The sequence below is a fragment of the Jatropha curcas genome, chromosome 2, assembly GCF_041381405.1.
Source record: "Jatropha curcas cultivar XTBG-Jc1 chromosome 2, XTBG_Jcur_1.0, whole genome shotgun sequence".
NCBI lineage: Eukaryota > Viridiplantae > Streptophyta > Magnoliopsida > Malpighiales > Euphorbiaceae > Jatropha > Jatropha curcas.
The window spans coordinates 19,235,865-19,259,484 of record NC_143152.1 but is presented as its reverse complement, the minus strand read 5'-3'; the positions used below and the strand labels follow the sequence as shown (position 1 = coordinate 19,259,484).

Below are 23,620 nucleotides of genomic sequence, written 5' to 3'. Positions count from 1 at the left end.
TTACTTTCTTCTTCTTTTGTCTGCATACCCTTCTTACATATTTCTGCTCTTACAGGATTTGGAGATTGGGAAGTTGCGGAGGCACCAGTCTCGCCAATCCAGCGCCGTTACCCGATTCCAGCTGGAGGTGGATCGACTTCGGACAAGGTTAAAGGTGGAGGGGATTCCGCTAGACTTCTCCGGAGAGGATGATGATGGTTCCTCATCCGATGACGCACCGCCATCTCCACCCCCTCAGGCAGCTGCTGGTCCAAGCCGGAGGCGTCGCTAGCCAGACTCCTTTTTTTTGACCATTTTTGAAACATTTTTGTAGTTTGTAGGATTATATGTACAGTTTTATTAATTTTATGACATTATTTTACATTTTTACAGTATATTTGCTTTTATTACAGTATCGTTTATATGTGTATGTCTTACAACTTGTGAGATTTTATTCCTGCAAAAACAAAATATAAACACAAAAACATAAAATAGCAGGGTCCCACTTATTCACAAGAGTGGTCCACCTTGTTAGTGATCAATGACCCAATTTATTGTAAATGAATAAATGGAATGAAATGAAATAAAAGAGTAAATGAGGAACTTGAAGTGAAGCACGACAAAAATCAATTAGAAACCGAAGTGGATCGTAGTACTTACCTGACAGGGCGGTCCACTCGGTAAATGCGGTTGTAATGGCTCAACCATCCTTATTGTACAAACCGTCCTTCTTATTGTTCAATGCGGGTTTAAGTGCTCACCAACCCAAGCAGTCCATACATGAATACCTTTCCAACTACCCTTGACAGCGGACATCAAGTCGAATAATGACAATGCTTCGCTCATTGGTCCCTTTACCCTTCTATAAATGAAGGCTTCCTTTTACGGCCTCTTCACACCCAGCATTCAAAACAAATCCATTCCTTAGATAATCCTTTTCCATGGCTTTCAGGAACCAAGTTTCATCCTTCGTCCAATCCATCCCTGACGACTTATGGCAGATTCCCCCTATGGACCAACTCGCCTGGTTGAAATATTTCAAAGACCTAAAACCCAACCCTGGCTTCTTGTCTTGGCTCGTTACGCACTTCAATCCTAACACCATGGTTTTCCTGTTTGAAGACGCTGAAATAACTCCGACCTATGAGGAAATGTGCGCCGTGATGGACCATCATCTTGCACAAAATGAAACTCCGGCCCTGCCCCCAGGACCCAGATATGATCTAGCCGAAATTGCGGCCCTGTGCCCGGTTTACCTTCCTGACGGCATAAACACGGATCAAGGTCTTCCTTTAGAGCCTTTTCTGAGTAAGGTTCTGGCCATGGATCTAGATCCCTCTTGGATTCAAGCTTGTTGCTTCTTGCTGTTAAATGTGTATGCCATGAAGAACCGTCAACCCGGAGTTGGAGACTTCCGTCTTCTAACAGTTGTCCTTGACATGCAACTGTATCATCGTACCGTCTTCATGATGATCATGGGAGAAATGATGTGCTGGGTCAGGGATATTGCCCTTCACATCACCAACTTCAATGTTCATCATCGTGGTTGTCCAATGTTTCTGCAAGCCTGGGCTCTAGACAAGTTAAGCCTACTTCTTCCGGTCCCAGCTCGTTTAATTCCAACCTACGGTCCTGCCAACTTTCGGTCTCGGACTCGAGGACATTTCGACTTTGGGGATAACCCGACAATTCGGTGGACTTGTCCTTGGTGGAGGATCAGGCTGGTCACTATTGGAAGCATGAATCTCAATTATGTGCTATACGCTAGTCTAGACTGTTCCATGGCCTACTTTCCCGACAGGATCAGCCGTTAATATGGAACAATTCAGCGTGTTCCCAGGAACCATAACTTTGAGAGCGGTCTCATTACATTGCATCTGCTGATCAATTTGGCTAACCGTTGGTGAAGCCGAAACACCAGGTACTTAGGTGAAGGAGTGATGCAGGACACTGTGACACCCGAGTATGTGAACTGGTTTTTTACCCCATGATGATGTTAAGTTCTGCAAGGATCGGTGTCTGATGGTAGCCCTTACTGAAATAAATGTTATTATTACTTTCTCTGTCTTCTTTTGAGCTCAAGCTTTGAACTCCTATTTAATGTATCTGCGTTCTTTGAATCAATGAATTTGCTGATTCTGCCTTTATTAATTCCTGTACACATGGATAACACCAGACAACAAAACTTTTCTTTCGAAATTATTTGTCGTGTTAGTTATTCGGGCCTCCTGCCCTTGGGTTAATAAAGAAATGCTCATAAAAATGAATTATTTGATATAAATACAGAAGCTTACGCTTGGGGAGAACAAGAATGGTATGACTATTTATTACCTGCACAGATCAAACAAAAACAACATATGCAACTTCTTTATGTATGCATGAACCTACATGAGTACTAAGGTTTTATCCATGGTTTTATTGATCTTTCCAAGGAAATCGCCGAGAAAATGGCACTTGACCTTCTGATCGCTGTCTAAGAGAATCCAATACCCGGGCAGGACCAACAGCTAAACATTTCAAAGCAAATGAGCAAATGCTGACCACATAGGCAGAGAGGAATGTCTTGTAATCGACGATCATGCCCCAGAAACAAAAGGGAAGAAGAATTTGAGAATCAAGCTCTTTATTGCTCTTACTTCTTTCAACATTATACAGAAGTGAAGAGAAATTATTTCAATACAATGGTTATTCATTCTAACTACTCATTCGCCTATTCTCCTTCTAGTCAAGTCGATGGCATTGAGCAACTAATTGCAAGCATGTCACAAATGCATGGCATAGATTTCACATTTAAACTAAGCACCATGCGTTAATCTCAAAACTCTTTATTTTTATTATTATCATTTTTTTTATTATTTTTATTATGCTCTAACTTTTGCCTAGGCCACCCTTTCGGGTTTTCAACCTAGCGAGCTCATTTCTCGCCTAAGCCGCCCTTTCGGGTTTTCAACTTAGCCCTCTTTTTTTTTTTTTTTAATCGAAATCATCATTTCAGACATTGAATCTCTTCATTTGATCCTGACTGACAATCCGATTGACAGGCTTCCCTTCCAAAGTGACCAATTCAGCGGCACCCTTATCCGACAGCTTCTAGATTTTGGATGGTCCATGCCAATTGGGTCTGAATTTCCCTCTAGGGTGACTCTGGGATTCGTGGTCTAACAGTATGATCAGCACTGAATCTCCACTTTTCAAAGTCCTTGGATGTACCCGCTTACTGTAGAAACAAGCAATCATTCTCTTTTTTTTTTCATTTTTCATTCATTTCATTACTATTATTATTATTTTTTTTTTTTGATAACATGCCATTCCTACAGCGCTGTTACTCAGGACATCCATATGTGGAAGAAGGAAGTCATCTTTGGGCGAGGCTGTAGTCGACACAGGTTGTTAGTCTCCCCCTTTCTTGAGCATAGGGACTATGTTCGCCGACCACTCAGGGTAATGCATTACCTTCCCAAAAACTTGCATCTAGCTCTTTCTGAACCACAGCCTTCATCTTGTTTTGCCACTTCTAGTTTGACCCGTCTCCTTTTCCGCTTTACTGGCTTGATATTTGAATCGGTAGGGATGACATGTTCTGTAATCGGCTTATTGATCCCCCGGTATATCAGCATACTGTAGACGTTCTTGGAAATCATTTTTGATCTCAAGCTTAAAGTCTGATCCGATTTCGATTATTTTTTTGAGATTTTGGACGGTGCTTAGGTTAAATGCAAAATGATACAATGCATTTATGCCAAATATGCGTGTGGTATAATCAATGCCATGAACATAACAATCAGGAGAAGTAAGAAAACAAGTAATCAAAATTCATTCCCATTGATTGAAATAGTAAATGAAGTTCATTCAAATTGTTCTTAAAGCAATATTCAGAAAACAAACAGAAAGATTAAAGAGCTTGTTCAATTCGCCCATCAGCTAACTTTAACGGTTTCCGGGCGCCGGCTCATTATGCTCAGGAGGCTTGGTGATCTTCCCGCTATCTATCAAATCTTGGATATCATGTCGAAGCTTGAGACAATTATCAGTAGAATGACCTTTACACTGATGATATTCACAATCTTGATCAGCGAACCTACCCTGAATAGGCTTAAATGGATTAATTGGCAACTTTGACAATACGCCATTCTCAATGCAGGATCTCATGACTGCGCTTAAAGGCATGCCCAAATCAGTGAATTCCCTTTTCTTTTTCTCCTTAACAGCTCTAACTATATTGCTACTCCCTAATTGGTTTGTAGCTGCATGACCAACATTTTTGTTATGATTATTGCTGGAAGACCGGTAGTTACCAAACCCTTGGCTCTTCTTTTTCTTTTTATTGTACAGTTCTTCAAAATTCAATTCAGCCCTCCGTATCCCTAGATCCAGGCCGTCATATCTTTTCCTATAGTTCTTGTATGATGTCTGAGGAAATCCTCGTAACACATCCTCTTCGCCGTATTGGTTCATCTGAGCAACACGGATGGACTCCGACAAATGGGACCTCGGGTCATCATTCTCCGCGAACAGGGTATGCTTTGAAGAAGTAGAATTTGTGGGCTTCAAGACATACTCTGTCACATGAAAATTGATGACTTGATCTTTTTCTTTCGAAACAGATATCCTCTCCACCTTGTCCTTTAGTTCTGCTATTTGCTTAATCAGCTCATTCTCAGTCAGACTAGCATTATCAGCTAATGCTTGACTACCCAAGGTGTGTTCTGGAGCCTCTCTTCCCTCCACTATAGGCTGATTACTTGAAGTAGGCGGCACTTGGTTCTGGGCTCTATCTTGAGCAAGAGCAGCAGCTATTATTTCAGAAATGGTCCTTATCTGGGCTGGAGAGAAACCCGTCTCATTCACAGTGTTATCAGCCATTCCAACCAAATATGAATCAGAAATTGAATCCAAAGAACTTGAATGAATCACAGGACTAAACGGAGCAGGCTCGGGGATTGGCATACTCTGACCAAACGTTGACCAGGGCGCCGGTGCCAAGCTCTCGAGGTGATTTCCCGGGAAGGATCAATTATGACTGATAGATATAAACACCTGAGTTAAAGTAGGTCCTGCATGTATGCATGAGAAATAGCAGCACATAGAATGAGAAATGCAGTTCTAATGTGCTAATGACCGGTATGGAAATAAGATCTCGATTTCAACGACTGGACCCAAAATTTGGTGTGAATAACATGGCAATGACTTATTTTGTATTCAAACATTTTCAGCATTATCTGTCGTCGACCGTCCCTTTTTGGAATTTACAGTCGACTATTTTCTCTCAAGTCCCTAACTTTTGCCTTGGAATGAAAGAATTTCCGAGCGGGATTTTATTATTTTGTGTCCTTAATTTTTGCCTTGGAATGGAAGAATCTCCAAGCGGGATTTTTCTTATTTTTACTTTTTTACTTCTTTTTTTTCTTTTTTTTTTGTTTTTGTATCCTTACTTTTTGCCTTGGAACATATGGTCCCAAGCAGGATCTCGTTTTGTTTTGTTACAAATTTTGTAATCTCTTGCTCACTTATTTTCAGATAATGCGAGAAATGTGACAATACAAAGGAATCGCAACCCCCTTATAACTCCCTTTTCTTTTGGGTATTGATTCACTATAAGTGATTGCATTATATTATTCAAAACAAATTTGAGGTCCAGTCTCAAAATCAAGGTCAAACGTCCATACCGAAAATTAGCTCTTATTAATGCATGGCTGAAAAGAAAAATGTTACATGGTGCATGAATGTCACAACATATGCACAGTTTATATCAAACAGGGGAACGGGAGTTGGGAAATGCATGCCTTCCAACCTTATTTCTCCCACACACGGATTCCATTGGTATAAATTCCGACATCTGTTTCCTAGGAATTGGTCTAATCTCAACAACCAACAGGGGGTTTTGAGATTGACGATATCAACTCTCGGAAATGAATGCGGCATAACAACAGCAAATAGAACCGGGTATACCTTAGGGAAAGTAACTACGGTTTTTAACTACATGCATTGGCTTTAGTCTTATTGGGCTTAACAAAGTCTGGGTTCCGCAAACAGGATTCGGGCTTTGTTGGGCCTACTCCTTTTGACGCACCTTTGAGGTACTAGGCTTGCGGTTGGTAGTAATGTTAATTCTCGGATGGATGCACCTAAATCGCATGGTCTAGGCTAGATCCACCGTCAAACTTAACACCAGTACCGAAGGGTAATATGGGTAGAATGAGGTGAGAAGTGAGAAATGCGAATGAATGCAAAAATCCTAGAAAGAAAAAGGAAAGCATTTAAACATATACAAACGATTAGAAATTTTCCATCGGCTTTTCTAATCAATTTTATTTAAAAAGTAGGCTTTTTTTAGAGTCAATTCCTAATTGCAACCACTAAATTATTTATTAAAAACAACCGGGGATTAGTGGGTGCAAAATCCCCAGTGAAGTCGCCAAACTGTTTTCGCCGAAATCCCAAAAACCCCGGAAGGATTCCGAAAAACATCTTTTTATTATTCATTTATTATTGTTTTGGAAAAAGGTGATAAAAAATCTTTTTGGATCGTGGTGCCGATAAATCGGTCTTATAAAATATTTGAGCCGCCACCCATTATTTCGGCAATGGGGCCGTTTCCAATTTTATTTTATAAAAGTAATTTCATTTAACCCAATTTTATTCAAGGCCGAATTATTTAAGAAAAACTGGTCAGGCGAACCAATGAGGTTCTAGGTAAGGGAATTGGGTACGTCGGCCCATTGGAAGCCGACGCCGGGAAAACCAGCCTCTTTTAACCTACGATTTCTAATTGATTTTATTTTACAAAAGCCAATTTATTTAATTAAACCCCAACCCGATTAAATCGAACCGAGTTCCTATGTGGAAAATTAATTAATCGTCCCAATCAAATCTAATTATCACATAGCAATTATTCAAATTAAAGCAATTAAATCAAAGCGATCAAACCAAATAAATAAAAAGACCCGCTCTTGCCTTATGGTTCAAGGCGAGCAACAAACCGAACCGAAAATATTAAATCAAATAAATAAATGACCCGCTCTTGCCTTATGGTTCAAGGCGGGCAACAAACCGAACCTAAAATACATTCTACCCGATTTAAATCCAACCCATAAACCCAAAATCATGCATATTTATTATTTAACACTAGAAATGCAAATTAATCTTAAATATAAATAAATCAACAAACTTAATTTTATTTTTCATTTAAACATAAATTGCAAAATTCATATAAATAAACACATAAAATTACATTTTAGTGTTCTAAGTTTATTTAAACTGTGATCTGTTCATAATTGGGCATTTTCAAATTTATTGAAGAAATTAGATTTTACTTTCGTATAAAATTTATTATTATTTTTTTTTATTTTTCTGGAAAAATCGATGAACAGTCGCGTGACGCAACTGTTCTTGGATGAACAGTCGTGTGACACGACTGTTCTTCATGAGCCATGAATAGTGAACAGTGAATAGTGCACAGTCGCGTGACGCAACTGCACAGTCGCGTGACGCAACTGTTCTCGGATGAACAGTTGCGTGACACAACTGTTCTTCCAGGAACAGTTGCGTGACGCAACTGTTCTTGGATGAACAGTTGCGTGATGCACTGTCCTAGCCCAGAATTCATTTTTAAATGTTTTATTTACATTATTTCTTACTTAAATACGATTTAAAGACATATAAAATGGCCAAATATGAACAGAACATAATTTAAAGAAACTTAGATTACTAAAACCACAAAAATATTACTAAAATCACAAAAATATATAAAAAAATACAAAGAATGTTAAGGAAATTACCTAATCCTCAGATTGATGCTTGCAAATGGATCAAATCTCTTAACAAATGATAGTTAAGATTTCCAGAAGCCTTTTTTTTCAAGGATTTAATTGTGGTTTCTTTATAGTGTGTTTTTTAGGGTTTCAAAATCGTGTTTTTCCTCTTTTTTTTGTTCTGTTCTGTGTTATTTTTTGTTCTCTTTTTCTGTTCTCTCTCAAAATTGTGAGAAAGAGATGTATTTATATGGTAGGTCAGGACACAGCTGCGTCACGCTACTGTAGCTGCGTCACGCAGCTCATTTTCACAGTCACGTGATGCGACTGGCAGTGGGGTGACACGACTGGCAGTCGCGTGACGCGACTGGCAGTGGGGTGACGCGACTGGTAGTCACGTGACGCGACCGACAGTGGGGTGACGCGACTGGCAGTTGGGTGACACGACTGACAGTTGGGTGACACGACTGGCAGTTGGGTGACACGACTGGCAGTGGGGTGACACGACTGACAGTTGGGTGACACGACTGACAGTGGGGTGACACGACTGACAGTTGGGTGACACGACTGACAGTTGTGTGACACGACTGACCCAACCAGAAACTTAAAATTGGTTTGATTTATCCTTAGATTAAAAGACTTCTAGATGGCACTAACCCATTCATTTTGCATCCTCGTATCATCATTGGATCAGGCGGGGCATAAAAAACACGCGTCAACAACTTCAAGTCTTTCAATTGTAGTACCAGTTTCTAGCGATCTCCTTCGGACCCCCCTACTCCTAGTCCTATTGAAATTTTGCAAGGCACCCATAGGTATAAGGTAGAGGACTATGTCCAAGGGACCGCCCCCTCCCCCCCCCCCCCCGCCACAAGGTCATCTAGCCATTTTGATCCTTTGGCACAACTCGATTCATTTAGTAGATCCTTTTATTTTATTAGGAGGCCCCCTATTAGTAAGTTTAGATCGAACCAATTATTACAGTGCGATGGTTGGCTGTTCACGGACTAGCTGTACCCACCCTTCCTTGGGAATCACTTCTGCACTATGTGTGCACGATGTCGTCAAGTATTATCGAGTTGTTGTTGTTGGAGAACTTCCTTGCCATGACCTTACTCAAGTACCAAGAGCAGCTAGAGTAAAGGCCTTATTTTCACCTCCAAGAGACTTTACTTTAACTTTACAAAGGTGGATTTCTCTTTTTTTATTATCCTAATAAAGGAGAGAAGAGTAATTTATAAATTAAAGGCTCTGAATCATGTCCTTATTAGTTCAACAAGTAAGAGAAGAAAGAAAAGATATCAGATTCATTCCAAGCTTCATTCTTTGAACAAAAATCTCGTTTAATAGACTGAACTTGTCAAGTGGAACCTTTCCAAGGTTCTGTAGGATTCTTCTCTTATGAATCAATCAGGGGTCAATACTCTCACTCAGGTCTACATATGACTCCTCTCACGATGCCGTCACGCTCATTCCCCTATAGAAGAAAGAAGAACATTCATTGGTTGGACCTTTATGCTACCAGCCTCTGCTATTGAAACTCTTTCTATACTATACGAGCTGTAGGATCATTAGTCTCACCCACAAAGGCATACATAGAAGGCAGTATCTCACCCGGTGCTTGCTCGCTATAGCTCTATCATGCCTTTCGGCTATATGGCAGGCTGGAAAAACTATTCAATTCATCCAACATTCCATCTAGCATTTAAGCTCATATGTCATAGCCCTCCCCTTGGTAAGTATTGTCCGCTTTGGGGCGTTACGTATCGCCGTCCCCCTCACGGTTTTGTCCCTTTAGGCAGGCTTTACAACCCACCCAAAAGGCGCCTACCAAGTTGAGAGACCACCCCTCTTATGTATAGGACCGCCCCCTCGTACTTAACCGATGTGGGATTTGCCTAAGGTGTGCTGGCCTTGCCACATACACCCCCCTTTGGGGACTCAGCGTCCTCGCTGAGGTTTGCCCCACCACCGGCCAGAGGAACGAGGGTCGGCTCTGATACCAATTGTCATAGCCCTCCCCTTGGTAAGTATTGTCCGCTTTGGGGCGTTACGTATCGCCCCAAAGCGGACAATACTTACCAAGGGGAGGGCTACCAAGTTGAGAGACCACCCCTCTTATGTCTAGGACCGCCCCCTCGTACTTAACCGATGTGGGATTTGCCTAAGGTGTGCTGGCCTTGCCACATACACCCCCCCTTGGGGACTCAGCGTCCTCGCTGAGGTTTGCCCCACCACCGGCCAGAGGAACGAGGGTCGGCTCTGATACCAATTGTCATAGCCCTCCCCTTGGTAAGTATTGTCCGCTTTGGGGCGTTACGTATCGTCGTCCCCCTCACGGTTTTGTCCCTTTAGGCAGGCTTTACAACCCACCCAAAAGCGCGCTAACCAAGTTAGAAGCTACCCCTCTTATGTATAGATCGTTTACCCCGTCCTTAACCGATGTGGGATTTGCCTAAGGTGTGCTGGCCTTGCCACATATTGTCATAGCCCTCCCCTTGGTAAGTATTGTCCGCTTTGGGGCGTTACGTATCGCCCCAAAGCGGACAATACTTACTAAGGGGAGGGCTATGACAATTGGTATCAGAGCCGACCCTCGTTCCTCTGGCCGGTGGTGGGGCAAACCTCAGCGAGGACGCTGAGTCCCCAAGGGGGGGTGTATGTGGCAAGGCCAGCACACCTTAGGCAAATCCCACATCGGTTAAGTACGAGGGGGCGGTCCTATACATAAGAGGGGTGGTCTCTCAACTTGGTAGGCGCCTTTTGGGTGGGTTGTAAAGCCTGCCTAAAGGGACAAAACCGTGAGGGGGACGGCGATACGTAACGCCCCAAAGCGGACAATACTTACCAAGGGGAGGGCTATGACAATTGGTATCAGAGCCGACCCTCGTTCCTCTGGCCGGTGGTGGGGCAAACCTCAGCGAGGACGCTGAGTCCCCAAGGGGGGGTGTATGTGGCAAGGCTAGTACACCTTAGGCAAATCCCACATCGGTTAAGTACGAGGGGGCGGTCCTATACATAAGAGGGGTGGTCTCTCAACTTGGTAGGCGCCTTTTGGGTGGGTTGTAAAGCCTGCCTAAAGGGACAAAACCGTGAGGGGGACGACGATACGTAACGCCCCAAAGCGGACAATACTTACCAAGGGGAGGGCTATGACAATTGGTATCAGAGCCGGCCCTGTGCCCTCTGGCCGGTGGTGGGGCAAACCTCAGCGAGGACGCTGAGTCCCCAAGGGGGGTGTATGTGGCAAGGCCAGCACACCTTAGGCAAATCCCACATCGGTTAAGGACGGGGTAAACGATCTATACATAAGAGGGGTAGCTTCTAACTTGGTTAGGCGCCTTTTGGGTGGGTTGTAAAGCCTGCCTAAAGGGACAAAACCGTGAGGGGGACGGCGATACGTAACGCCCCAAAGCGGACAATACTTACCAAGGGGAGGGCTATGACACATAGCTGTTGTTTTTATTCCTGTCCTCGACTTGCCCTGAGCTAGCCACCATGCTCTCCTTTCTTTCCTCCCAAGTCTGATCGAAATCGAAGCCCGAGGTAACCGAAGTACGTGAGCTGCGACTTAACCTCTTTTCTTTGGCACCTAGAATCTTTGCTCACACGCTAAGAGCAAGAGCTTACCTGTGAATGCAATGGAACTACTAGCCATGATGTTCCCTAAAATGTTGTCCCATGTGCAAGCTTAAGGGAAGAAGTCTACCATACCCTGTCTTTTTTCAAACATTCTTTCTTGAGGTCCGTCTTTTCAACTAAATTGATTGACTATGAAGGATAGTCACAGGAGCGGAGCAGCTTCACCGTCTAGGGGATGGAGCAAAACGCCACTATCTAGACTATTTCTTTAGTAGCCAGACTAGTAGAGACTAGATTAGCGATCAAAGGGACCACTTTCTAGGCTGGCCAGGAGCGAAATTCAATTCCACAGGGTGCACGGAGAACTACCTTCAGTCCCCCAAACTGACTTGCTCGTGGCAACCTTCCGGCCACCAATGACCTATAACGTTACTCCTTACAGAATTTTTCATCTTTGATTTGATTGATGTCGAGATCAAATGTCTCATCCCCTACTATTGTATGCATGGGCGTGTGGAGAGCACTGGTATGGTCTTAGCGGCTCTAGCTTACTTGCCTTCTCTTCTCGCCAAAAAGATATGATCGCGCAAGCTCTTAATGGCTTACCCCTTCTAGAAGCTTCACCAAAAGTGACTAGTCGCTTCCTGAATGCCTCTTTACTTTAGTATGGTCTGTCTAGTCTTTCTAATGCCCCCTTCTTGTCTTTCGCAGTTGTTTTATCCGGTCTTCCTTCTTTGCTTGCTTCCACCGGGCCTTCTCTTCTACCTTCACCACTGGACCACTTTCTAGGCTAGCCGAGGCCGGAATTCAATTCCACTACGAGAGGGGCTGAAGAAAGAGTTTGACTTTTTCCTTTTCCTATGAGGATTGAGCTAGGCAGTACAAAGAAATTCAGAATTAGCACACCGATAATGCCTAACGCCGGACCATGAAATCGTGAGGCAAAAACTAGACTCATAACAGGGCTCCTCCCTAAAAAAAAAGGTGCTCGCATGGCAGAAATAAGGTTTGAAGGAAGAAAAGGAGCTAGTGGGAATAGCTAAGAGGTGCGTAGCGTTTTATTAAACCATTTCTTTCTGGCTGCTTTTCATAGCTATGAGTTCAATCATTCACTTCCTGGGATAACTTGAATTGCTTCCTTCCCGAGCCAGGCCGAGTCAGAAAGGCTTTGATGACTCAAGGTTCATATTAGGGAAAGGAGAGTGAGGGGAAGAGGGGGCAGTCCTCGGCCCGATCATCCAATTCGCTCCAACAGACAGGCATGGTTCTGTAGTCAAAGCAACTTCGTCACTTTCGTGTACCCATCGGACGGCAGCCCTTTCGGGGGTTCCTTAGGGACCGATTCACTCTGCGTAGATTGACTGAACGCAGAAAGCCTTCCACTGGCAGGCGATCGTGTTTTTAAACTCTGCCAATAAACTCTTATGCAACAAACTGGTACAACACTTGCGTTAGGGCGCAGCGAGAGACATATGAGGAGGCACAGGCATTGCCAAGTTGTGTTCTTTATAAAAAAAAAAGTACTAGTGTGGATAGTTACTCTAGTGCCTGTACTGCCCCGTTCTGTAATTCTTTCCCTTCTTAGCTAGAAAGGAATAGTTTACCTCCACTGCCCGGTTTTCAACAAACTTCTTGGGCACTTTCCCCTTGGGAGGACTGGTAACAAATAGTCCTTGGTGTCTATGTTAAACTGTCCCTGGGCTTACTCCAAGAAAGAAGGGCAAGCGCAAGAATCAAAGCAGGGCAGGATTGAAGAGCTTAGACAGCAAGCAAGCGAGAGCACTGAGGCAAGGTCTTTCACGCATGTCGCTTCGATGCGCGCTAAGACACACGCGGTGGAGCGAACTCTTCTATCGTCTTGCATTTCCTCTGGCAGCTACGCTGCACTCCCTCGATCCATCGTACTGGAGCGATCCGAGAAGAACGATTAGGATCATATTCTATCCTTTCTACAATGCCCATAGACGAAGTGCTTCGTTTCAAATCAATTAACCATGTAGACAGAAGTAGTGTAGGCAAGGGTTCGGGCATAAGGAGTCGGAGCTTCGTCGGTCGTAGGTTCAAAGGAGGTAGCCGAATCTGTTTACTGAGTAGGCTTAGCACGCTAGGAGTGGGATCCAACAGGCACATCCTTAGTGGAGACCGAAGGAAAGAGGATTGGGATGGATTGTTTAATGCCTCGACGAGAGCCTCCCCCTCCTCGTCCTTACTCGTCTTTTTCAAGCCGTCATCTTGGCCTCAAGTTGGATTCCCGGGTCGACAAAAACTACTTTTTTATCCGCTATCCGATAAAATTTATTCATTCTTGTATGGTGATAAGATAAACTACCCTCACATGCCCCAGGTAGTATCTTATTTGTATTGGATAGTTTATGGCATCGAGAAAGAGAAAATAAACCTTCTAAATACGGTCACTTACGCAAAACTCCACGATAGAGACATCATAAATTGGTCCACGGGCATCGCGATAAGTCCTCTATCCTACTACAAAGATCGTAAAGGTGGGAATCAGACTCGATGATAGGAGTTTCCAAACCTCAATAGAAGAAAGAGAAGGAGCACAAACCGCTGATGTTTTGGTAAAAGATTCTCTTGATTCGGGAGCCTGGTCTCGATTTTTTTGTGCAATAAACCGTTCCGGCTGAAGATTAGTGGTAGGTGGTCCCGTCCTTTTTTGAGTCTCAATCAGGAAAAGCCACCAGTAGGGATGATTTGAGGGCAAAGGCTAATAGAATAGATCGTGGGAGGACCCTCTCACTCGAAGAGAGATCGTTTTCTCTGATTTTTTTTTAGCTAAAAAAGAAAATCGGCTGAACCCATTGTAGGAAGTTTACTTCTCTTCAGTGCAAGTCCCATCAAGTTGCCTTATAAAAAGAGGGTAGGTTGAAACCAGCAATAAAACGGCAAATTATCTAGATTGGCTTGCTCGAAGAAGGATTTTTCTGCAACTGGCGAGAAGGCAAAAGCGCTTAGGACTTGCTTTCTTTCAGAACTAAATTACCATCCCTTTCAAACTAGGGATTTAAGCACGGAGGAGGACAAATGGACAGATGTTCGCAAGAAATTGGGTTGTGACAGTATTCTTCCTTTTCCCTCCTCTGACCTACGATCAGAATCGACTTCACCTGATGGAAGAGGGGCAGTCCTCGGCCCGATCATCCAATTTGCTCCAACAGAAAGGCATGGTTCTATAGTCAAAGCGGATCAATTCCAACAAGCCTTTCAAACTAGTACTTTTTGTAATTGACTCTATAGCTTCTTCAATAAACACTAGTTCTTCGATCAACGGCTCTCCGACCTCACATAATCGAACCGAATTTAGTTTCAGGAAAAACCTACTCTTTCAGGCTTTCGCTTACCTTGGAAGGAAATCACCCCCCTCAACTTACGACTTAAGGTGCTCTGCGATAGGCTTTCAATGATTCGTTATTAAGAAAGTATAAGAAGGGGCTTAATTCACTTTATAAGGTGTCTTAGAAAGAGCTTTACCGTATCTATGCTACGGTCAACATAAATCTAAGTGATGCTGGGGTTGGTCAGGGAACCGGATCGATAGGCAGATTCCTTAGTGATCTAGAGCCATACAAGCATCCTTTCGCCCAACTCTATACGTAGATTCATTCCTCAGATAGGGACCGGCCGGAAGGAAGGAGAGAGACCGAATCAAGGCTGCTTCAGCCGAACCATTTAAAAACTAGGAAAAGAGGGCTAAGCTCACAGCTTGCATACTTCAGTTACCTCGGGCAAGGTCTGGTCAAGGGGATCGCGCTAGCCAGCTTGCATGAGTCAGGATGGCTCCTTACCAGCATAAAACCGGGAGACCTAGTCCTAAATAAAGCACAGATAGCTACCCCAGGTAAGGTTGTAAAGCTGGCCTGGCATGGTACTGGCATTTTGTAGACGTGGTTCGGTTTTTGGCCACTGCTTCCACAGCAAGACAGGAGTAGAAGTGAGTGCTTCAGGCTCCCTGAGTTTTAAGTAAGAAAAGAACCTTCCGTTGGTCGCTGGTCTTCTAGTAATGGTGACTGTCTGCTTCGTTTCCAATGCATATTAGTCATCCATGAGCTATTTAGGATCCGATCTATAGCGCGCCCAGATCAGCGGATCTGGTGGTCAACAATCGTTTGGACTTGGTAAAGGTTGTCGCGGCACCTAGTTCACTCTAAGAAATATAGCCCCCCTACCCCCTCGGGAGTACGAATGGTAGTGGGTTTAACAACTGGGCTAAAGGTTTCATGAAAATCCACACCAGCCTGTTGTTTAAAACCTTGAGCAACCAGGCGAGCGCTCTAAGCAGTTACATTTTTTTTTAGTACTTTCTTTCTAGCCCTTACTCTAGGAAAGAAACTAGGTTAAGAAAAGAATCATAAGCCCCTAACTGCTATGGAATGAGATCATTTTTTAACACCACCTAGACTCGATTTGATCTCTTGGTCTTGTCTAATAGAAGTCACTATCTTGCCCAGCATATCTGCCGGGAGCAAGAGCATATCCAAGTCCCATATTCAGTTAAATCAGATCTAGTAACGCTCACTACTGAGGCGAAAGAAAGAAGCAAGATACGGCCGGAGATTCTCGCACAGGAACAAGCGTAGACCCGCCATTGAAAGGTGACTAAAACACCAGAAACGGGGACTACCCGAGCTAGTGATAGAGGCACCGAACCGCCGACAAATAATAGGTACAGCTGCTAAAGGATATTTATCTCTAATCCAATGGATGCTTGAAAGTGAGGTAAGCCGATCCGCGGCCAATTAGCCCTTGTTTCCACGGGGTGCATTCGCTTGTGTTGCTAGGAAATGGCTAAGCCTTTTTTTTTTATCGAGACTTTCACCTGCGCAGTCGATAAAGTCAAAAGAGAGACCAACGGATCGATTCAGTTGATCAGAGCAGCTTTGGAGATGATGGGCAATAGATGGAATTATACCAGAAGTCTAGGACCCTTTTTCATAGTTAATCTGGTACCATATCTGAAGCAGTGTGCGTCTTGGCTAATGACGGCCTATGGAGGCGATAAGAAAGCTCCAGACTTCTTGCCTGGACCGGTCCCCGTCTCCCTCACTAGGTCCGGCTATCCTCGGATCTTCTTTCCATAGAATAATGATTTAGACCCCGAGTACACAATAAAGACATCATGCCCTAGACGCGAAGGTGAGTAAGAGATCCAGGTGAATTCTGCAAAGATAGAAGAGCGAACTTCTGAGAAGACTGGAAGCCTCAAAGCCGAGAAGGGTGTAATCAAGGTGTGAGTTTAACGAGCGGAGGGATTGCTTAAGTCCTAAAGTCAAGGGACGTGGTAAGGCCCATAGATCTCGGTGCGAAGTAAGCTGTGGCTTATAAATAGAAAGATGAGGAGATAACGGGAGAAGGATATTCATGATATTAGGTTGGATTTATGTTCATTCGCTCTACTCGCGGAGGCCGCCGGTTGGGGACCCCAACTCCAAGACACTTGGCCACTTTTTCCTTCGGAGTTGACAGCCTTCATTCTTTTCTATCTTTCTTCTCGCCGACCAACGCAAGGAACACATAAGAACCTGCCCTTGGGAGGGAAACAATAGCTGGAAATGGCTGCTAATACCCCGTGGGCTGAGGAGCAAAATGAGGAATCCACCCGAGGAGGGGCTCATAATGGGCTAAAGGGCAGACTCTCAGTAGTAAGACTCACTCTAATGTGGTGGATAAGTCACTAACAATCTCTAGTTCTTATCAGTGCTTCGATGGCGATCCAGATGAGCTAACCGATCAAAACGAGTAAGAGGCAACTCCCTTTAAGCTTTAAGCTACCTTTAAGCCACTCTAGTTTCAGTTTTAACTTTAACAGTTTCTAGTTAACATTTTCTAGGACGCCTTCACTTCAAAGTCAAAGAATAAGATGCTTACTCATCAAATCTATAACCCATTCGCCACCCCGCCGGAAAGTCCCATGCGTCCGGGCACGAGTACGTTCGATCTTTTCTTGCCATGATACACGAACAACTGCTTGCCACCATGGCCCAAACGAAAGTAAAAAGACCTCTAGCTCATAGTTCAATTGGACATGTAGGTTATATTCGTACTGGGTTCTCATGTGGAACCATAGAAGGAATTCAATCACTACTAATTGGTATCTTTATTTATGCATTAGACCAGGAAAACCGAGTATTTCAATTAGACCACCCTACTAATTGGTATCTTTGATATTCCTGATAATTGAGCCATTCCTAATGATCTCATTCCACCTAGACTTCAATCCAAGAAAATCGAGATCTCATAAGTCAGTCCGGGAATATCAAAGAGCTTCGCTCCTGTCTCGTGATTCACTGTGCATTTGTTCTGAAAACAGCGCACTCCGCTCATCATGCCCGGCATTCGTAGATCATTCCTCCTTTGCTTTTGCTTTTGCTAAAGATGAGTCAGTTCAGAGCTTATTCGAAACAGTAACAAGGCATTCGATAGCACTTGCCCAAGAGACCTGCTATGCGAAAAGACCTGGACTTGTACTGCTTACTTGCTTGCTCTTATCTTGCGAAGAATGCTTTCAGTCCAAATCCCTGTGTACTGAAAATGGCTTATTCTTGCAAAACCTATTCCGTCCATTTCGGGAAAAAAAAGTTAGCAAGTAATCCCTCTCACTAGTTCTCTTTCTTGCTTGAAACTAAGGGTCTGGAGACTGACAAACTCGCCTTTGACTCCTCTCCTACTGGTTTGGAACTCGTTCAAGCCTTACTTCGATCTCTATGTATACCTATATAGATATATTCATTCCCTGACCAGCTCAAGATCACGAATTGGATTCGAACCAATTTCTTTCCCTATCGGGCGACTTCCCTTTTAGTAGATCGTGAGTGGGTCTGTCGTCCTCCTCATTATAGTCCTCCTAAAATCAATAGCATTTCGTCGAAATATATCCTGTCTTTTCACCTTAGTAGTCCTATGCATAGTCAGTACTATAGCCCCAATCATGGCTACTAATAAAATAAGACTAGGAACCAAAAACCAGACGAAATAGTAGGTATAAAGTAAATTGCCCAATGTTTCCAAATTAGTCCAACTTCGTACCTTTCCGGCATAAACTGTATATCTCAGAGAGGTCGTATTTCTTTGGGTTGGTAGTAATGGAATGGTTTCATTATCTAAAATGAAGAACATTTCCCACCAAAGGATCAGTCCAATAATACCACTCACTGGTAAATAGCGCAAGACTTCTTCGTGAATCTCCGCTATTTGAATATGGAACATCATAACAACGAATAGGAATAAAACGGCTATAGCTCCTATATAAACTACTGGGAAGATCATAGCGGAGAAGTCGAGACCTAACAAAAGAAGTAAACCTGAAGTATCGCGAAAGACTAGGATGGGAAACAAAACGGAATGTACCGGATTTTTAGCACGTGCAACCATCAAACCAGAGACCAAAGCAGGGCTCGACAAAACAGAAAGTATCATGGTACGTCGTCCTTCCCTGAAATGGAACTTTCATACTGGAGCAAGAACTAGCATGAAAGTCGATCTATTACGACCAGCGCGGTTGTTCGTATTTCATTTTCTTTTTCCCTTCTTAGAAAGCACTCACTGAGTTACTTACGGAATCTCAAATCTCTCTCGACGCCGAGAATTTTTTATGTGTCCAGGTCGATTAGAGGTTCGGTTTGCTTCTCCCCTTTAGCGTTCTGGGCCCATGAAAAAATAAAGAAACCCGAAATCAAAAAGAAAGAAGATAAATTTTGCCATGTTTCCCGAGAGAGGCCGCTTTCTCTCAGGCCATCAGTCTTCTACTTCTAGTCGACTGCTCTATGACGGGCTCCCTGTTTCCTGGGCTCTGCTCGCTCGTCTACGCTCCGACCCAGCAAGTAATAATTGAAATTTATTTCACCTTGCCTGCTGCATTAAGATTTAAAACTTGTCGTCAAAAAACAGGCAATCAATCAGAATTAAGAAAAAAAAATTGAAATAGTGACTAGATGGATCCCTATCTTTATCTCTATCCACGGAGATACCTATCTATATGGATAGAAATCTATCTATGAATCGATCTAGACTATCCTCTATCCGGATGGATATGTCCCTATGAGCGACTACGCCGATCTTTATATGTTTTGGCCACGTCCGTTTCCGCTCCGAAGAGGAAGGTTTAAATCTTTCAATCTTATGTCGTGAGGGATATGACCTATGTTAGGTCCATAAGATACCACAGCTTTTAGTGTTCTATGATTCACCTCCGAATAATGAGTAGGTAGTTCGATCCTTTTGATTCTTCTCTTCATAGTAAACTGATGGGGGGATGCGGAGCAATAGATCGAATTACTATATAAAGAAGAGTTGTAAACTATAGGACTTCTTATTTCGAGTAGGAAGATTTCGGTTTTTCTCGTTCCTTTTATTCGATAAGAATAGGGATTTGAAATGATACAAATTTCTCTTCATTCTGTTGTGCTCAGCGAAGGAACTGCCTAAGCATACTTTTTCGGATCCAAACTTCTTTGTTCTTTCTAAGTCTTCTTCTTGCATAGAAGAACGCAACTGTTGCAAAAACCGGGATTTTAGTAGTAGGCGGCATCCCCTCTTAGTTTTGAGTAGGTGGAACCATTCTGTTTTGGTTCTTCTCCACATTCTTACCGGGTGATCCAGGAATTTGCCTATTATTTTTTCAACTGATATTTCGATATAGAAAGATCATGGCAAGAAAAGATCAATTTTATATCAAGATAGTGACTTCTACTAATTGGTATCTTTGATATTCCCAGACTGACTTATGAGAAGTACCTATTAGAGTACTTCTCCTCGCTCTGTGTAGAGCAATTTTATCTTTCCTTCGTGGGTAGCCGCGCCGCCGCCGTAAACCTGGTGAGTAAGCGGAGTCCTTCTCGCTTTCAAGGAAAGGCCTTCTACCCTGAAAAATCTTACTTGTTCCCAACGACACGGGGAGGGGCATTTTCGGAGACTAGCCCGCTTTCTATCTTACTGTAAGAAATTCCTCGTTTACTTGCCAAACCTTGTTATGTTAATCCTTTAAAATGCTAATAACACACTTATGCTATTCTCGCATAATCAGCCTATATTGATTGTCGCATAATTGGCCGCTGGAACTCCTAACTCAAAGAGGATTTGTTGTTAGCTTGTGCAGAAAGTCCAAAGTCCTCTGAATGTCAAAGTGCTGTGAGAGAGCATATCGAGAAAGACCCAACCCAAGGGTCATTCCTTCTTTGATCGATTGTTGGGGGGCAGGAGTGGAAACGTCTGAGAGAGTGCTTCGTGAAAGAATCGTGTGGCGTGGTGAAAGGTTTCCCGTTGGTCTTCGAACCTTGGTCTTCATCTAATTTGCTACTTCATAGGGAGGGTTCTATTCGATTGATTGAATGATTTGAAAAATGAAAAGTAGTTGTACTTCATCTAGTGAAAGAAAGCCAGGGTCAGCTATTCCCTCAACTGGCACAACAGCAAAGATATGGCCCACAGCTCGCGTGGAACTAAAAATAACTGGGCAAATCCCAACCCCTTCGTTAGCTAGCTTAGCTTTCCCTCTTTTCTTAACTACGTCAAACCTCCATTACTTCTTCGCCAATACCTTTTAGCTTTCCTTTAGCTGCTACTTTTTCCCAGTCCACGCCCATCTGAAGCAGAGCCGGGGAACGAGACGGGTTGAGGTTGAACCAGGAAAACAAGCCACAAAGATAGTGTTTGACCCCGTTGCCCCTTTCTATTAAAATATCTTTCCTCCTTTCTGATCTAAGACCACACAGCAATCACCTATATTATACGTTATTCTTTTGATGTGATATTCAATAAGAGCGAGTGACTTCGCTTATATCCCATGGTATCTTTTAAGATGAAGGGTGATAGGTGTTAATTTTATAGTGTTTTTAATGTAGTTTTTATTAGAATTTTAGTAAGTTTTTATTACTTTAATTTGATTTTAATTCAATTCTAGTATAATTGTGTTCAAAGCTTCCTTGATTCTTAATCTGCTTAATCTAAGAGAAAATTGCAGGAATTTGGCACAGAAAAGAACTTTACAAGGCAAGACACTTAGCCTCTAGCACGCCCAGGCCGTGCTAGAAGGCACAACCGTGCTAGAAGCTAAGGAAATCAAAGGAGAGACAGAAGAGAGCACGGCCAGGGTGGTGTCAAAAGGCACGGCCGTGCCAAAGTGGGATCAGGGCGTGTCAAGCCTAGCACGCCCATGACAATTCTAGGCGGGAGTGACAGAAGCAAGCACGCCCTGCCTGTGCTTGGTAGCACGCCCGTGCCTCAGGGATTCATTAGCCCGTGTTTACCTAGCACGCCCCGTGCTTCACTAGCCAGACTTCCAGACTAAAGCACACCCAGCTCGTGCCATAAAGCACGCCCGTGCTGCGCAGACGGAACTAGCGTGAACCAGATACGCAAATCAAGCTTTTTCTCACATGGGCCGACCTCGAGGAGTTTCCTAAACACACTAAACAAGACCTAGACCTATTTTGGGAGAAAAAGGAGTCCTAATCAAGAGGAAATCAAAAGCCTAAACAGTCATGATCTCCTACAAAGGATTTTGCACTAAATAAGGATTCTATTTCCTAAAAGGAATCAGACTCACCTCCAGGAGCTCTATATAAAGAGGAGAACTTCTCATTGCTAGGGATCTCATTTTTTGTGCTATTCTATACATAATTTACTCTCTCTCAAGACTTCAAGCCTTTAAGAATTGTGCCAAGAATCAAGGAAGCCATCCATATAGTTGTGATACAGTTTTTATTCTAAACTCTTCATCTTGTTTCTTTCTTTTATTATTGTCTTTAAATATGATGAATGATTCAAGTATGACTGAGTTTAATTTAATTACTATGTCCAGCTAAACTCTTGTACTAGGGATTTGATGTAACTTAATTCGATTCCAGTTTATAATATTAGATTTGTTTTTCTTTGTTCTCGCTATAAATTATTATTGTGCTTAAAGCTTCCAGGCAGAAAATTTCCCCTGGATTGAGTTATTTCAATAATCGCTATCGGGAGAAGGGTTGTTGATATGAAAAAGATAATAATTTACTTGAGAATAATAACTTGATGTGGAAGCTATATGGTTTGACTCAAGGGGGGTTTTCATAAGTTAATGAATTATTAAGTTGTGAACTCACAAAACAACCATAAAATCTAATGATCTGATTTATGTTTGATTTCACTATTAAGAGATAGGTAATTAAATTGGATTAGAATAGCTAATAATAAATCGGGAGAGCTTATTAGTAACTTTAGGGTTGTTTCTCCTACTTGAACAATTAAAGTTGATTAATGAACTAATAGGATAAGCTGGATAGAATTAAGTGAAATCACATTCCCTAGTAGTTTAATTCTCTGATTTCTTTTCACTTGAAATTTGTGCTTGATCTCTTCTATTTTTAATTTAAGTTTTATTTTCCTTATAGCAATTCTCTCTTATCATCGTCTAAATAATAATAGGTTAACATAATTTTGGTAATTGATAAACAATCCCTGTGGATACGATACTCTCTTACTCTATATTACTTGTTGCGATTTCGTACACTTGTCAAGTTTTTGTGTTTAAATAGGGGCGCCAATTTGTTTTTTTTTTTTTAAATTAAACTCAGTCATACTTGAATCATTCATCATATTTAAAGACAATAATAAAAGAAAGAAACAAGATGAAGAGTTTAGAATAAAAACTGTATCACAACTATATGGATGGCTTCCTTGATTCTTGGCACAATTCTTAGATGCTTGAAGTCTTGAGAGAGAGTAAATTATGTATAGAATAGCACAAAAAACGAGATCCCTAGCAATGAGAAGTTCTCCTCTTTATATAGAGCTCCTGGAGGTGAGTCTGATTCCTTTTAGGAAATAGAATCCTTATTTAGTGCAAAATCCTTTGTAGGAGATCATGACTGTTTAGGCTTTTGATTTCCTCTTGATTAGGACTCCTTTTTCTCCCAAAATAGGTCTAGGTCTTGTTTAGTGTGTTTAGGAAACTCCCCGAGGTCGGCCCATGTGAGAAAAAGCTTGATTTGCATATCTGGTTCACCCTAGTTCCGTCTGCGCAGCTGTTTTCGCCGAAATCCCGAACCCCGGAAGGATTCTGAAAAACATCAATATTATTTGTTTGTTTTTATTGGAAAAAAAAAGGTGATAAAAAATCTTTTTGGATATGCGAAGCCGATAAATCGGTCTTATAAAATATTTTGAGTCGCCACCCATTATTTCGGCAATGGGACCGTTTCCAATTTTATTTTATAAAAGTGACTCCATTTTAACCCATATTATTTAAGGCCTTTTACTTGAGATAAAACTGGTCAGGAGTACCAAGTACGATTCTAGGTAAGGAAATTGGGTAC

At 42.5% G+C, this 23,620-nt stretch overlaps 1 protein-coding gene across 1 annotated transcript; it reads right to left on the bottom strand.

The window, feature by feature from the left end:
- Positions 1–17,586: 17,586 nt before the first annotated feature.
- Positions 17,587–19,299, bottom strand: LOC149498347 (Cytochrome b/b6 protein). Its single transcript, XM_089717232.1, has one exon. It carries the CDS (start codon positions 18,741–18,743, stop codon positions 18,126–18,128), a length of 618 nt encoding a protein of 205 aa, XP_089573358.1. The 5' UTR covers positions 18,744–19,299; the 3' UTR covers positions 17,587–18,125.
- Positions 19,300–23,620: the final 4,321 nt, after the last annotated feature.